The 15893-nt window shown below is 46.4% G+C and overlaps 1 protein-coding gene across 6 annotated transcripts in view; it reads left to right on the forward strand.

Annotated features, from left to right (window-relative positions):
- The first annotated feature begins 7721 nt into the window (after window positions 1-7721).
- kansl3 (KAT8 regulatory NSL complex subunit 3) overlaps window positions 7722-15893 on the forward strand; it is a 63779-nt gene continuing 55607 nt past the window's right edge. For 5 of the 6 annotated variants that reach the window (XM_084323477.1, XM_084323480.1, XM_084323479.1 and 2 more), the window contains exons 1-2: window positions 7722-7895; window positions 13969-14248. In XM_084323477.1, the coding sequence (XP_084179603.1) occupies window positions 14037-14248 (212 nt within the window). In that variant the 5' untranslated portion in view covers window positions 7722-7895; window positions 13969-14036. The remainder of the gene's footprint in view (window positions 7896-13968; window positions 14249-15893) is intronic. The other variant, XM_084323478.1, reaches the window with a different exon arrangement.

A 15893-nucleotide genomic window follows, 5' to 3' on the forward strand; every position in this document is an offset into this window, starting at 1 on the left:
ATGTGGGCCAAGGACACAGGGCTCACAGACCTTTGGCGCTTATCCAACCCCACCCTCAAAGATTACTCTCACCTGTCAGCCAGACACAAAAGCTTCTCTCGAATTGACTATGCATTCGCGTCCCCTAATATGTTTGATTTGTGTTAATTTATCATTGGATACAATCTGGCGTGTGGATATCCCGGAGTTGGACCCCGAGTTTGACTGGGATGATGTTTGGGCAAATGTGGCATTATCTTCCCGCAACCCCAATCACCAGCAAATTAATTTTAATTATATTCATAGGACCTATCTTACACCTAGGAAGCTATATGCTATGGGACTGATAACCGACTCTCGGTGCACTTTGTGCTCTCAAAAGGCCACTGGCACTTATATGCATATGTATTGGGATTGCCCACCAGTGGCCCGCTTCTGGAGGTCAATAACGGACAAACTTTCAGATCTGTGTGGCTTAACTATCCCATTCACAGCTGTTACGCTACTCCTGAACGATATAACAACACTACCCGCGTCCGTACAACTGAAAAGGGTTGTCCTAGCGGGCGTCACAGCAGCGAAGAAGCTAATAGCAATGAGATGGAAGGAGCCTGAGAAGCTTACAATGATTAACTGGTCCCTAACTCTATTGGATGTGATTTATCTTGAGATATCCACGGCCCGGGTGATCGGGGTAGGGCAGGCTGGAATTGACCTGTGGTTCGCAGCAGCTGAGAAGGTAAAGACCGCAGTGTGCGGCTGAGCGGGGTTGGGGCGCTTAATCGGGGGGGTCCGGCGGTCTCTGGGGAGGGGGAGGAGGAAATGTCTTGTCTGTCTTGGTTTTTGTCTTGTCCTTCTTAACTTTGACTGGGGGGATTTTAGGGGGGGTTGGTATTTAGCTATTCTGCGCTATATGTCAATTCACATGCCATCTCCCCAAGGGACTAATATTGGCAGACTGATTGACCTGTCAACCAACTTGGAGGAAGAATTTCTTTCTTCTTACACTTTACCTTCTGCGAGTTTGGCAGTCTTGAACATGTGTAAGGGACCTAGGCTATCTACAGTAAATCTGCGGCAACACTCCCATAAACAATCTTTTAAGTCACTCCACTTTGTAAAGGTGGGGAAAGGTTGCCATGTTTTGAAGACCCTTTTTGTTATTGAAGTAGCCATCTATATTTGATAGGTTGGACGCTGTTTCTTTTTCTTTTTGTCTTTATAATTTTTTATAATTTATTATTCTGTATTATTATTGTTGTTATTCTCCTGTGAAGTAATGTTTTTTGTTACTGTGGTTATTGTGTTGTCCTGTTTCATGTAATTAATAATAAAAAAAAATTTGATCAAAAAAAAAAAAATTGTGTCTGGTGGCGGGGCCTTGAGGGCCAGCCGACGTCGACACATCGCGCGAGGTTGTTGACATTATTAGCTTTGACCCAGCCGCAAGCTATAACCGCTCAGGATTCCCCTCTCCGCAGGGGATTTTGGTCTTCTGCTGGAGCGCGGGCGGTATTGTCCTAGGCCCCACACCGCCTCACACCGCGCAGCCAGAAGAAGAGAGAGCACGGCCTCGTCAGCGGCGATGACGAGACCCTCGACAGGCGGCCATGTTTTCCCCCGCCGGAGGTATCCTGGGCGTTGATTCGACAGGTGTCCACAAGGCCGACAGCCTTGGCGGCCGAGGGATCGGCCATGTTGGATGGGTTCGGCTTGAACAAACAAGCCGTCACCGTCCTGCCGCGAGCAGCCCGCTCTCTGATCACTCCCTTCCCCAACACCAGTGGAAAAAGTGGGCTCTGATTGTTTCCTTTGGCTGCGGGCCGCGTGCCTTCGTTGAAGCGCGGGCGGCCCCACTTTTCGCTTCTCATGGGGACAGGGGCTGACACCCAGTTGATGGCTGAGCCTGGGTCTGTCCGTGAGAATGTTGTGCTGTCAAGCGGCTCCCACACCATAAGCTGTGTTGGTTGAGCCTGGTGTTACGTCTGTCAACTTAAGTGTTGTCAGCAGGGGGGCTCGAAACCTTTTGAGGCACACAGTGCGGGCTTCCCCGGCCTCGCCTTCGCCAGGCCAGGTATCATGTTGGTGCCTCCCACTCCTGAAAAATTGGCAGTGGTCTCGCAGGCACGCGTGATTTGGGGTGGTAGTAATATCACTGCAACCCATGGGGTCCTTACACCTTGCATGTCCGGCTGCAGAACAACTCCTCAGCATGTTCTGGAGGGGTGTTCAGTGGGGGGGCTTTTTTCACCTAGGAAGCCACCCGTATCAAACCGGCCCTTTCTGTCGGGGTCCCCCCTTGGGTGCGATTGCCTCGTGGGTGGTGTCAGGGTCAGATGTCCCGACACGGAACGCTCTGCTCGCACGGTTCCAGGGTTGGCTACGCACAGCGGGGGGACCGGGCCAACTATCTACAGGACCTGCGCCACATGGCGGCGGGTGCGTTGGGAGTGTCATCACATATGACTACGGCAGTACCATATGTCGAGGTGGATGGAGAGAACGCTGAGGCGGGGACTTGTGTTTACACAACCCCACCCGTTTTCAGGTTTGGTACAGACCCTATTGTCAGGGTCTCCAGCAGTGACAGCTCTGGTCAACGAGATCCAATCTCTGTGGACGAAGCAAGCCATCGTCGTGGCGTTCTCCTCCCGGTGTTCTCTGCCTGAGAAATCGGGAGGGGGGGTGTCAGACCCAGGCTGGACCTGTCCCATGGGAAGGTTCAGCATTTTTTGGATCGTCTCCTACCTGTTGAACACTGTCAGGTGGGGGTCTGGTTCTCCTCCATAGACCTGTAGGATGCGTATGCGCATCTCCGATCTTCCATCCTAGGGCTTACCTACGCTTCCTTTGCAGGGTTAGCGTATGAGTACAAGAGGCTGCCGTTCGGTTTTCTCTGGCTCCCCGCATCTTCACCAAGTGCGTGGAGGCCGCACTGGGGCCTCTGCGTCGTCAGGGGTTACGGAGTGTTCTGCCCTGATGACGTTCTGGTCCTTCGCGGTCAAGGTGGATCGTCAGGTCTCGTACCAGGCAGGTCTCTACCAGCCTGGGGTTGCTGTAGACTGGATGTAGAGTACTCCTCTTCCCAGTCAACGGTTGGGCATGCTATGGGCATCCCTCTCAGAGCGTGTTGTCAACACGCTCAGGAGGTTTCGTCCTAGGACGGTTACGGCGCTGTCTCACGTCGCGTTTTCACCGACGCCTCCCTCGCTGGTGACGCGTCGGGCCAACGCAGTAGGGGGCAGCTGGCAAACCATGCTGCCCGGTCTGCGCTACGTTCAATGTGTTGGTGTTGAAAGCGGTCCTTCTGGTCCACAAATGGTGTTGATCAGGACGGACGATACGACGTCAGTGTCGTGTATCGACAGACAGGGAGGGGTACGCTCCCCCCGTCTGCACCAGGCGGCGGGCGGCTGGCTATGGGCGTCCTCCATCTGCGTGGCCTGAGGGCTCCCCACATCCCCGGCAGGGAGAATGTGGGTACAGGTGTACTGTCGCGGGCAGTCCTCATCCTGACGGGTGGGGATTACGTCCGGACATAGCCAGGCAGGTCTGGGACCGATGCCGTGCCGCCTGGGATTCCTCCCCATACATCTGTTAGGTCAGTTGTTGGGACGGATACGTTGAGGGGCGCAGGTTCTTGATCCTGATGGTGTTACCATCCGGAATGCGCATGCTTCCTCCACTGTCACGCTTACGCGGGCAGATGACGTATGTTCCAAGTGTGGTGTAAGGCGGGGGGCCGGGACTCAGTCTCCTGCCCCCTGGATGCTGTCCTTAGTTACCTCCAGTCTCTCCTTGATAGACTGTCGGCTTCGACGGTGAGGGTATATGCAGCAGCTATATCCTCCTATCATGAGAGGTTTGAGGGGATGTCTTGTTCAGCCACCCTCTTGTGAAGCGTTTCCTGCTTGGCGCTCGACGCGTTAAGCCGGTGCAACGCTCCTGGGCTCCGACTTGGGATCTTCAACTGGTCCTCGGTCGGTTGTCCTTGGCCCCGTTTGAGCCGCTCGAGCAGGCGCCGTTGGAACAGCTGTCGTTCAAGACCGCGTTCTTGCTGGCCGTCACCTCCGCTGACGCGTGGGTGTGCTTTGTGCTCTCTCGGTACGACCAGAGTGCCTGTCTTTCGTTCCGATTGCGGTGCCACTCTGCGGCCTAATCCTGCCTTCGTGCCTGTAAATATCCGGAGTTCTTCCGCTGCAGGGATATTGTGGTTCAGGCGTTTCATCCGCCTCCTCACGGTGGTGAGTTAGATGCGGGCCTTCACCTGTCATGTCCGGTCCGTGCTTTGGGAATTGCCTCAGCCGTACTCAGGACCTCGGGGTCACCGTTCGGCTTTTTGTCTGTCACGGTGGTTCTCATGCCGGTAAGGCACTATCGAACAACGCCTGTCCCATTGGTTGTGCGAGGGTATTGCCCTCTGCTACACGTTGGCTGTGCAGGATCCCCCTGGGGGCGTCAGGGCGCACTTCACTTGCGGGGTGGCAGCCTCTGCCGCTCTGCTGGGTGGGGCCTCGGTGGAGGACATCTGTGCTGCAGCTTCATGGTCCTCCCCGGGTCCCTTCGTAAGGTTTTACCTCATGGACATGACCGGGGGTTCTGTCTCCCAGGCGGTTCTGGGGTCTGTGGCCTTTCCTGCTTCCCGTCCTTTGGTAGGGTAGCAGGAGTGTGTGGGTATGGGCCACAGTGTGTTGAGTCACACGTGGTTCCGCCTGTGCGGTGTGTTCAAGGGGTTCTAGTTCCCTCTTGTTCGCATTCAGGTGGAGTTGACTGCGCCCCCCCTTCATTAGGAAGGATGGGGTGACAGGGCTCCCCGCACCCCTTGATGTGGGCTTACGGGTCCTCAGGGGGTACATCTGTCGGGTCTCGCGTCCGCTCTAACCCATATCTCATTAGGCTAGAGCGGGACGCGATAGCCATACGATATATAACGATAGGTTATGTATATAACCTAGTTATATTAGTATTGGCTGAGCGTCCCGCTCTACGCTGCCCTGAGTTCCCTTTTGAGGGATCTTTTACTGGAACGAGATTTGGCGAGGAAGCGTGTTTGGTGACCATGACCATGGTCTTATAGGCTACGCCTCCATAGGGGCGGGGCCCGGTCAGGTATGGGTGCATTAAGTTGTTCGTGGTGGTGTACAGTAGGTACTAGGAGATAAGGGGTATCTCATTAGGCTAGAGCGGGACGCTCAGCCAATACTAATATAACTAGGTTATATACATAACCTATCGTTATAATTATCAGGTTATTTATCAGGAATTCCACCTTTCCATCCTCCAAACCTTATATTGTCAAGAAGAAAAGCTGCATGGTAAGATGATTCCCTGAATCCAATCACATAAAGCTATCCATAATGATGATTGGGCCATCTTACAAAAATAAATGGTCTGTGGTTTCCACTTAATTCAGGCAAATTCAAGTCTAAATTAAATTAAAATCTTAAGAATTCGTTTGAGGGATAAATATCATTATTAATTTAAAAGTGTACCTCTTTGGCTTGTGGTACTGATATCTAGTCCGAATCGAAACTGGCCACCGTAAATGTCCAAACCCAACCCCCCACCCCATCCTAATAGACAGTCTCCTCCCCACCGTATGTATATATTTTCTCCCTGCCGTATGTATATTTTTTCTGTATATTTGCATATCGTATGTCACAAATGTAACAGTACTATATACCTGTATGTCATGTATGTCTCTATGCCATAAATGTCATGTATGTTGTGTATGTCATAAATGTCACTATGAATGGAAAATGGGGGACCCTGATGTAAACAAGACGAAAGTCTTTCTCTGGTCTGCATCCCCTTAACAATTGTGTGTATTGAGCCGTACTGTATTGTACCCATTCTGCAATCTGTTAAATAAAGTTTTCATTCATTCATTGAACGTGCAGTATTTCTCCTTGTCCTCGATATAATTATTTTGCTAAGATTGATCTTAGAGTTTTATTATTATGTGTGTTTCATTCAAATAAACATTTCCAACCATAAAATTATGTAATTTGGGAATCGTATACAATACTGTCAGAAACTGCTCTGATCCAGTCAATAGTATGCAACTGCAGAGCCGCAGAGCAGCACTCTCAGGCCCCGCACTCTCAGGGCCCTCAGGAATTTGCCCGCTCAGCAGCGCCACCCACCCAATGGCTGAATTGCCAATGGCTGAATTGGAGTATTGCACTGTGCGGGTTTGATTGATTGATTGATTGAAAACTTTATTAACAGATTGCAGAATGGGTACAGTACAGTACAGCTCAATACATACAATTGTTAAGGAGATGCAGACCAGAGAAAGACTTTCGTCTTTGTGTACTCTTTTTGTATCACAAACAGTACTGTATTTGCAAATCTGGTATGTCATAAATGTATAGATGTAGCAGTACTGTCTATCTGTATGTCATGTATCATGTCATATTATATCCTGATGAATTGAAAATGGGGGACCCTGATGTAAACACGATGAAAGTCTTTCTCTGGTCTGCATCCCCTTAACTCTTTCAGTGCCACTCACAAGATTTCTCTGGTTTTTTTATAGGTGGTTGCGTGCCACTCACGAGATTTCTCTGAATTATTTTTTATTTATTTTTTTTGCGATCTGAAAAATTATTGCATCACCCGAGCCTACCCGAGTATAAGCTGTTTTGTGAAATGTCTTCTTTCGGTTTCACTGTAAAAGTCTGTGAGGAAATCAACGGAGCGATTATCAGTGCGCGGCCGTAATGTGCTTGCGTGCACGTATAATATTGATCATCTAGCGTTTATTTGAAAACGATTCATAAAAAGGCCGACGAATATCAACGTTGTGGAATATTCCACTAAAAGACGATTTTCATAGAATGCTCCAGAATGAGCTGTTTTTTTTATATCAAAATGGGGGCTTTTCTAACTGCTCTGAAACGGAAACGACGCGATAAAAAAACAATCTGCCTTCACAGCACTGACTGGAAAATAGTCTTTGATAATGCGATGGGCAGATTAGACACATAGCCATAATTTAAAACATAGATTAGGCGATATTAACGTTAACATTGGCGCCGATGGTGGCATTCAAGCGGTAAAACGGAAAACCAGGCGTGGCACTGAAAGAGTTAACAATTGTGTGTATTGAGCTGTACTGTATTGTACCCATTCTGCAATCTGTTTTCAATCAATCAATCAAAAACCGGCCACTGTGGCCGGTAGAATGACAGAGTTACCGGCCACAGCCGAATTCTACCAGCATTTGGCTGGTGGTCAGGTGTTAATGTCAAGCCCTGTTATGTCAAGTTCAAGTTTCAAGTTTCATATATGTTATGATGAATTGAAAAAGGGAGGACCCTGATGTAAACAAGACGAAAGTCTTTCTCTGGTCTGCATCCCCTTAACAATTGTGTGTATTGAGCTGTACTGTACCCATTCTGCAATCTGTTAATAAAGTTTTCAATCAATCAATCAATCAAACCCGCACAGTGCAGTACTCCAATTCAGCCATTGGCAATTCAGCCATTTGGGTGGGTGGCGCTGCTGAGCGGGCAAATTCCTGAGGGGCCTGAGAGCGCGAGCCCTGTGTGAGTGCTGGGGCTGACGTTCTGCAGATGGATGCTTCTCGATCCAGTCCATATTTTGCGTCATGTTCCACCTGGCGCGCCACCCAGTGGGTTGCCAGATCTGAAGTAATACAGTCTAATAACGGGGTGTTTGGTGCTCTGTGGTTTCTAGATTTACTAAACGAGGACGGGGGTTGGTATTACAAAAACATGGCAACCACCTTTCGCATAACAAAAGGAAGTGAGCTTCAACCTAACGCGCATTAAACTCGCTGTCTTTTATCTGAAGGAAACACTCTTCTTGGTTTATTATTCGTTCGCCCTGAAGAAGATTTTGAACACAACAACCACATTTTAAACATGGCAGAAGAATAGACCCAAACGGTGAGTGAGCTGCACTGCGGGTTGCGTATATAACGCCAAGTTAGCTAGATGTGTTAGCTGACGTTAGCTTATTAGCTACTAACACTAGCCAGCAATGTCGCCCCTCCCACGTTAGCGTGAGCTGAGCTAACGTTCATCTTATAGCGTTAATTAAATACTAAAATGCTTTGGCGAGCGCTCGACTGTCTTGCCCCGTGTGTACTATTCACGACCGCAACAAATAAATACAACACGCTTGGAAACATGTAGGCTACAATTTCGTATTTCATATAAAGCTATATAGTTTAGCGTGAACTCACTGTAGCCAATGCACTGTTTGATTGAAAACTGTATTAACAGATTGCAGAATGTGTACAGTAGGCTCAATGAATGAATGAGAACTTTATTTAACAGATTGCAGAATGGGTACAATACAGTACGGCTCAATACATACAATTGTTAAGGGGATGCAGACCTGAGAAAGACTTTCGTCTTGTTTCCATCAGGGTCCCCCATTTTCAATTCATATAGACATTTATGACATACACAACATACATGACATTTATGGCATAGGGACATATAGGTATTTAGTACTGATACATTTGTGACATAAACGGAATTCAAATATACAGTACTGTTACCCCTAGATCCTGACAGAGTATATATGATGGGGAGGGGACTGTACATTAGGAGGGGGTGGGTGGGTGGGAGAGAAATATACATACGGCGGGGTAGCCCCTTTCGTGACTTTCGGTTTGCAAGCCTGTGGCTTTTGTGACCGGAGTCACTTGCCCACCCGCCCCGATCACCCAGTAGCGAAACGACCAAGCGTCGTCAAGGGGCTCGCGGTGTGTCAAGAATACATCAGATCTGAATTTCAAAGATACCCAGCGTACAATATGGGTCTAACACAGCTTCACGATGGGGTCTGGAAGCTCGGAGTTGCTAATAAACAGTTTAAAACATTGTTACTCGACGAGTGGTATTTACAGACCGAACGTCCATCTCCGCCGTTGGTGTCACAGCGCATGCGCACCATGCCGCGTTCACGTTACTGGGAAGAAGCGGAAGAACCAGAGGACATCTCGTTGCTACAACTAGGAAGCCTTCACGCTTTGACTGTATATATATCTATGGATGAAACGCCCACATCCATACTTCCGCAATTCGTGACGCGAAGTGGGAGATATGGGGTCTATAAAAGAATCCCATATGTCCTAGTAGGAATTACCACTAGGAGGCTGACGTGAATGGTTTTTCCCAGTCGGAAACTGGTTCTTCCGCTTCTTCCCAGTAACGTGAACGCGGCATGGTGCGCATGCGCTGTGACACCAACGGCGGAGATGGACGTTCGGTCTGTAAATACCACTCGTCGAGTAACAATGTTTTAAACTGTTTATTAGCAACTCCGAGCTTCCAGACCCCATCGTGAAGCTGTGTTAGACCCATATTGTACGCTGGGTATCTTTGAAATTCAGATCTGATGTATTCTTGACACACCGCGAGCCCCTTGACGACGCTTGGTCGTTTCGCTACTGGGTGATCGGGGCGGGTGGGCAAGTGACTCCGGTCACAAAAGCCACAGGCTTGCAAACCGAAAGTCACGAAAGGGGCTACCTCTGGTGTAGTGGTTGTGGTATTCACTGACCTTTGGGAAGTATTTTGACATGTACATGGGTACCCCGGTCGTATAGTGTAAAGGCCATATGAGTGTTTTGGTTATTATTATTATTATTATTGATTGGATTTAGATAAAGTCATTGAACTGTCGTATTTGTCATAATAGGGCATTCTGCAACCTAGAACCTTCTAGAGCGTTGTGGTGATGTCATAATAGACTTTCTAGAACATAGAACATTCTAGAACCACAGTATGACATCATGATAGAACGTTCTGGAACATTCGTGATTAGGGATGGGTATCGTTAGGATTTTATCGATACTACTACTCCTATCGATACTGCTTAACGGTTCGGTACTTTATCGATACTCTTATCGGTTCTTTTTGATAATTTTTTTATGATTTTTATATTTGCAGTTGAGAGCATTGGTCATCTCCCTACAGTAAAGATTAGAAATGATTGAATTATTGTAAATGTGTGTGGAGTGGTGGGAATAGCTGCTTCAATAATAACTTATAACAACAACAGACAAGTTAGACAACTATGTATACAAAAAAAACGATATACACTGAATGATTAGTTGTTACCTAAAGTCCTTGGACTCCACTGTAGAGAACGGGTGCAGGCCTTTGACAACAAACTTTGTCACAGCCCTGTGACACTCGTTCACCCTATCCTCTGTCATCTTTCCTCTAGCTGCTAGGGAGAAAGGACTTTGGGTGGTGGAGGTAGAGGGAGGATGTGTGGTGGGCTCACTGGCCTGGGACACATTGGTGGCTGACCTCAGCTTGACGATCTATAAAAAGTTTTTAGATTGTAGTACTTGTAGCTAAACAATTATTTTGTTTATTAGCCTATTTGTAATAATTCGTTATTAGCCTAGGAAACTCCGTATCTTGGCTTACCGGCTGCAGTGGACGTGGATGCAGATGGACCACTGCGCGCAAGGCAGTCGAATACGGCGCATTTCTGCACACTAATATAGTGTTTTGCAAACAAATGTTTTGATAGATTGCTCGTATTGCCACCCTTACTGGCAAATGTTTTGTTGCACTTGTGAACGCTTCGCTCTATCCGCCATCACGACTGAGTCCATGCAGAGCTGTCTGTGTCTGTGTGCAGCGCGCGTCGGCACGGAGACAGCGCTGAGATGCTTCCAGCTGCAGCACATCAGGTGTGCAGGGCTTGTATGTGCGGGGCTTGTAAGCGCTGCTGTCTGACGTGCTGCAGCTGCATACTATTGACAGCGCTTTCATTAAGGAGTACCCGTATGTATGTGTAGCGCGACTCGCGAGGAGTGTGTGTAATAATGACTCGCTGCTTCTCGTGCAGAGACAGAGAGAGGAGAGATCGTTCGCAACTTTTAAATAATAATAATAATAATAATAATAATTTCTCTAGAGTATCGATAGCAGTACCGAGGACGTCGGAGCTTATAAATACTCCGGTATTTTCTAATATAGTACCGGTTCCCGTTTAAAACCGGGGTCCGGGGGGCATCCCTATTCGTGATGTCACTTATTAAGTGTATCTTGTAGACCAGGCCCATTGCAAGTTGCTGTACTCTGTCGTCTACTCTAAGCCATCCTAGGTTGTCAAAGTGGGCAGGGGTGAGGTGGGTTCTGGGGTTCAGGTCAAGTAGTAGTCTGACCAGTTTGTTTTGTGATGTTTGTAATTTTGTTTTAAGCGCCTTTTGAGGTGCTTTGGTACCATGAGGTGCATGCATAGTCGTAGTACCCTTGAATGAGTGCTCCTGCCAGAGTCTTCAGGGTATTCTTGTTTACCAGAGAGGAGATCCGGTACAAGAATCTAGTTCGTTGGTTGACTTTTTTTTATTACATTGGATGCCATTTTGTCACAGGAAAGATTTGCCTCTAGGATGGAACCCAGGTAGGTAATTTCGTCTTTCCTTGTGACAATATTGTCACCCACTGTAACTGAGAAGCCGTCGGTCTTGCTGAGTTTGTTATTTGAACCGAAGAGAATGGACTCTGTTTTGCCCATGTGTAATGATAGTTTGTTATCAGCGAGCCATATGCAGATTTTGCCTAGTTCCGTGCTGAGGGTTTTTTCAACCTGCAACTTGTTCTTGTCAGAGACCAGCAGGGCTGAGTCGTCCGCAAACAGGAACAAGTTGCAGTCACAGGCTGACGACATGTCATTTGCATAAATTAGGAAGAGTAGCGGTCCTAGTATGCTTCCTTGTGGAACACCACAGCTCACTGTGAGGGGGGGGGATAGAGTACCGTTTACCTCTACCATCTGTTCTCTCCCCTCCAGGTAGGATTGCATCCAGCTCACTGATAAGCTATCAAAACCAATTGCTTTTAGCTTGTCCATCAGAATGGAGTGATTGACAGTGTCGAAGGCCTTTTGTAGGTCCAGCATGACCATGCCGCAGTATTTGCCCGTGTCCACCTCTTGTTTGATGTGGTCGTTCAAATAGAGGAGGCATGTGTCAGTGGAGTGGGACGTTCTGAAGCCAGATTGGAATTCGTAGATTAGATTTTTTTCCGCCAGGTACTTTTCGACCTGTTCGTAGACTATTTTCTCCATGACTTTCGAGATGGAGGTAAGAATAGAAACAGGGCGGTAGTTGCCTGGGTCTAATTTGCTGCCCTTTTTGTGCAGAGGGGTCACTCTCGCAATTTTGAAGTCCTTGGGGACGTGTCCCTGTTTTATAGAGAGGTTTATTATGTGTGTGATGACTGGGGTGATGGCGGCTGCTGCGTCTCTGAGGAATTTGGAGGGGATGTTCAGTCATGGCCAGTGGCCTTGTTAGGTTGGAGGGCGCTCAATTTTTTGAGTACCTCATCAGTTGTTACCATTTCAAGTTAGAAGTCATCTTTGTGGACCCCTAGGTTTTTGTAGTATTCTACTATGTGTTCTACCCCATAATGCCCTGAGTGGGAGGGTAGTTTGTTTACCAGTGTTGTGGCTATGTTTGTGAAGAAGATGTTTAAGTAATTGGCTACATCCAGCTTGTCTGTGATGAGCGTGTTGTCCGTCTTTATGTTTATGTTTGAGAATCTGGTTTTAAGTTTTTTACTGCAGCCTAGTTGATTATTGAGTAATTTCCAAAGTTCGCTGGGTTTGTTTTTGTTTTCCTCAGTTTTGTCGTTGATGAAATTTCTTTTTGCGGTTCTGATCATGGTGTTTACGTCATTTCTTAGTCTGTTTCTTTGAATTTTTAGTTCAACCACGTGGGCTTGGAGTTCACTGTTTGAGCTTTTGGAAAGCTTTGTCTGACTTTTATGAAGTTCAGAGCATTTTTTGTCTCTGGTTTTCATAGCGGCCAGTATTTCAGTGTGCATCCATGGCTCAGCGCGATTTTTAACCCTGGTGGTTCTTATGGGTGCCATGTTGTTGAGTATTGCTGTGAATTTGGTTTTGAATCCAAGCCATGCTTCTTCAACCTGTGTACCACTGAGTTCATCTGACCAGTCCAAGCTCCCCAGTTCTAGGTTAAAGGCCTCTCTAGAGTAAGTTTTGAGGTCTCTAGATGTGACTGTTTTGTGACAGCCGGCCTTCTGTTTTAGCTTTTTGCGGGTACAGAAAATCATATAATGATCACTTAACCTGCATGCTATCACCCCTTTATTGGAGATCATGGACTTGTCAGAGGTCAATACACACAATTGTTAAGGGGATGCAGACCAGAGAAAGACTTTCGTCTTGTTTACATCAGGGTCCCCCATTTGTAGCTAATTATATCTACAATTCCCCCTAGTCGTATTTGTCCAGTCAGTACTATCAAGAAACAAGAGGTTTATTTGTCACATACATACCAGGGCATACAGTGAAATGCATCTATTGGTCTTGCATCGATTGATGCCAAGAGACGTGTAACGTGACCAGCTACTCATTACGTTACCTGGCCTAGCTTTGGCCAGACCTCTCATTCAGAATGTTTCAAGTTTCTTTATTAGTTGTCATACAGAAGTACAGAATATTTTTATATAAAATGCTTCTTTCTGTTTTGCTCCAGAGATTGTGCTAAGATAAAAATAGATCAGTATAAAATAAGTATAGTAAGTAATAGTATAAAATAGAAGTCAAGTACGTAGACAAAAGTGTTCAATATATATAAACAATGTACAATGCAGAGTAGAAAAGTAACTGAGTTACAATATACTATACAGTACAATGCAGAAATGGGATGCGGTACAATTTAGGTACAATTTACAGTAAGGTGTAATGAGGTATGGGTTGTAGTGCAAATTCTCTACCAATAAATATAAAGTGTGTTAGGTGTTCTAAAGTGGGTGCTGCAGTGAGTTTGTTTAAAGTGAGTGTGTGGATGTGTGTGCTGTGAGTGCATTTGATGGTTGTTGTTACATAGTGTTATTGTCATTTAGCATTTAGAATGGTGTAAACTAGTGAGCGTGCGCCTGTTGTAAACATAATAGCAATCATATTGTTGCATGCTTGAATTAATTAATGTGAACACTGGCTTCACCCCCATGATCGCAGGTTAGTCTGAATCCTCACACACTACTGCAGAGCCTTTTCTCTAGGGCCCCTTGGGGCCCCAGAAGAGGATGCACCGCGGCGTGGACAAAGACTTCCAGACATCAGCCAGAAAGATGGGAACATCCCTGCTGTTCCAGCTGTCGGCTCACGAGAGGGAGCTGGACCTGGTGTTCCTGGACCACAGCTACGCCAAGCCATGGAACGCCCACCCCGACGCCAGCAGCGCCAGGCCCACGAGGATGCTGTTTGTCACCCCCCGTCGCCAACCCGACCCAATCACGTAAGTATTGATTGATTGAACATTTTATTAACGGATTGCAGAATGGGTACAACTAGGGCTGGGCGATATGGCCTCTAAATGATATCGCAATATTTTTTGGCCATATCACGATACACGATATATATCGTGATATTTTGACATTTCCTCTAAAGCAGGGCTGTACGTTAACTTTTTTTGCACATAGCACTGGTGCTACAGAGGTTGATCGTTTTGTAGCACAGGCCAAAATCTTGTAGCACAAGTATAAAATGTGTTATATTTGTAACAGTCACAAATGTTCCTATTGTATTTGTGTTATTTAGTTGCAGTGCCATGTTTGGCTGTCATTTTATGCTGACAAGTTGACATCACACAGCCAGACACGTTACGTGTAAGGAATTATGGGATTTGGTGTTGGGTGTATGGACTCTACTAGGGGTGGGAATCACCAGTTTCATCACGATACGATACGATATAGATTCTTTGGACAACAATACGATATTTGCTGATATATGCCACGATATGATACGATGCAGGTGCCTGCAATCGATATGAGACGATATCATAACATAAGCCCATTTAACACAATCAGTAACATTTAGATCAACTCAAAAAAGGCAACGGAAATATCATTTGACATTTTTATTTTTGACCTCTTCCAGACTTTTAAAGGAAAAACAATCTATTGTTTTTAATACACATAGACCTCCTGTTCACTGTAAAGTGCCACGTTTTGATATATTGAGCTTTAAACTTTAAGTTAAATGTTTTGGAACTCACAACACGCAACCGTTTTATGTTGCATGATCATGAATACATTTATTTTGTATTGTATTTTTTATGTTTAAATATCAACATTATCTGTCCACCCTCAGTACATTTACTATCAATATAATATACTCGTCTGACTTCATGTGATCTTTCCAAACGCACACACACACACACACAGAGAAGGGAGAATGTCTGCCCCCTCCTCCTCACTCTGCCCGTCTGCTGTTCTCTCTATATGGCTATGAACAGCTTGTTATTAGCTCATGCTAACGTAACGTTCATTTCTGACTTTATGACGCGAGGATTGCAAAGCATATTATATGCATTTGACCCGTTGCCGAATAAAACAGCAGGGATTTGTTTTGGGTCGCGACAACACTATCCACTAGCTCTGTTTCAATGTCCGCGTTCCAAAGGCTACTGTCTGCTGCTGAGATCCTGCTCACCTGCTGTGTTGTGAGCTGAGCCGAGCGGATAGAGTCACTGCTCGCAACTCGCAGGGATATTGTTCGCTAGGGATTATGGGATTTGGTGTTTGATATATGGAGTCTTACGCAGAAGGGACATTGTATTTAATCGCACAAGACTACAAGTACCAAGTGGATAGCGCCGTGGTCCATTCATTTACCGTCACACTTTTTTTCTTTTTTTTGCTTGCGCCACGGGCCATCGCACCCGTGCTAGTGAAGTCAATTCATTCATCGCACAGACTGACGTCAGTGTCGCACGTGCGACATATATATCGCACTGTACACCCCTGCTCTAAAGCACTTAAAAATGCTTGATTTAACCCTTTGATGCATACAGTCACGCCAATATGATGATTATAATAAGTCCCTGCAACATATGTTTGCATTATTAAACCATGAAGATGCTTTAAAAAATTATTTAATGA

The sequence above is a fragment of the Notolepis coatsorum genome (assembly GCF_963971535.1).
Source record: "Notolepis coatsorum genome assembly, chromosome: 10".
Taxonomy (NCBI): domain Eukaryota; kingdom Metazoa; phylum Chordata; class Actinopteri; order Aulopiformes; family Paralepididae; genus Notolepis; species Notolepis coatsorum.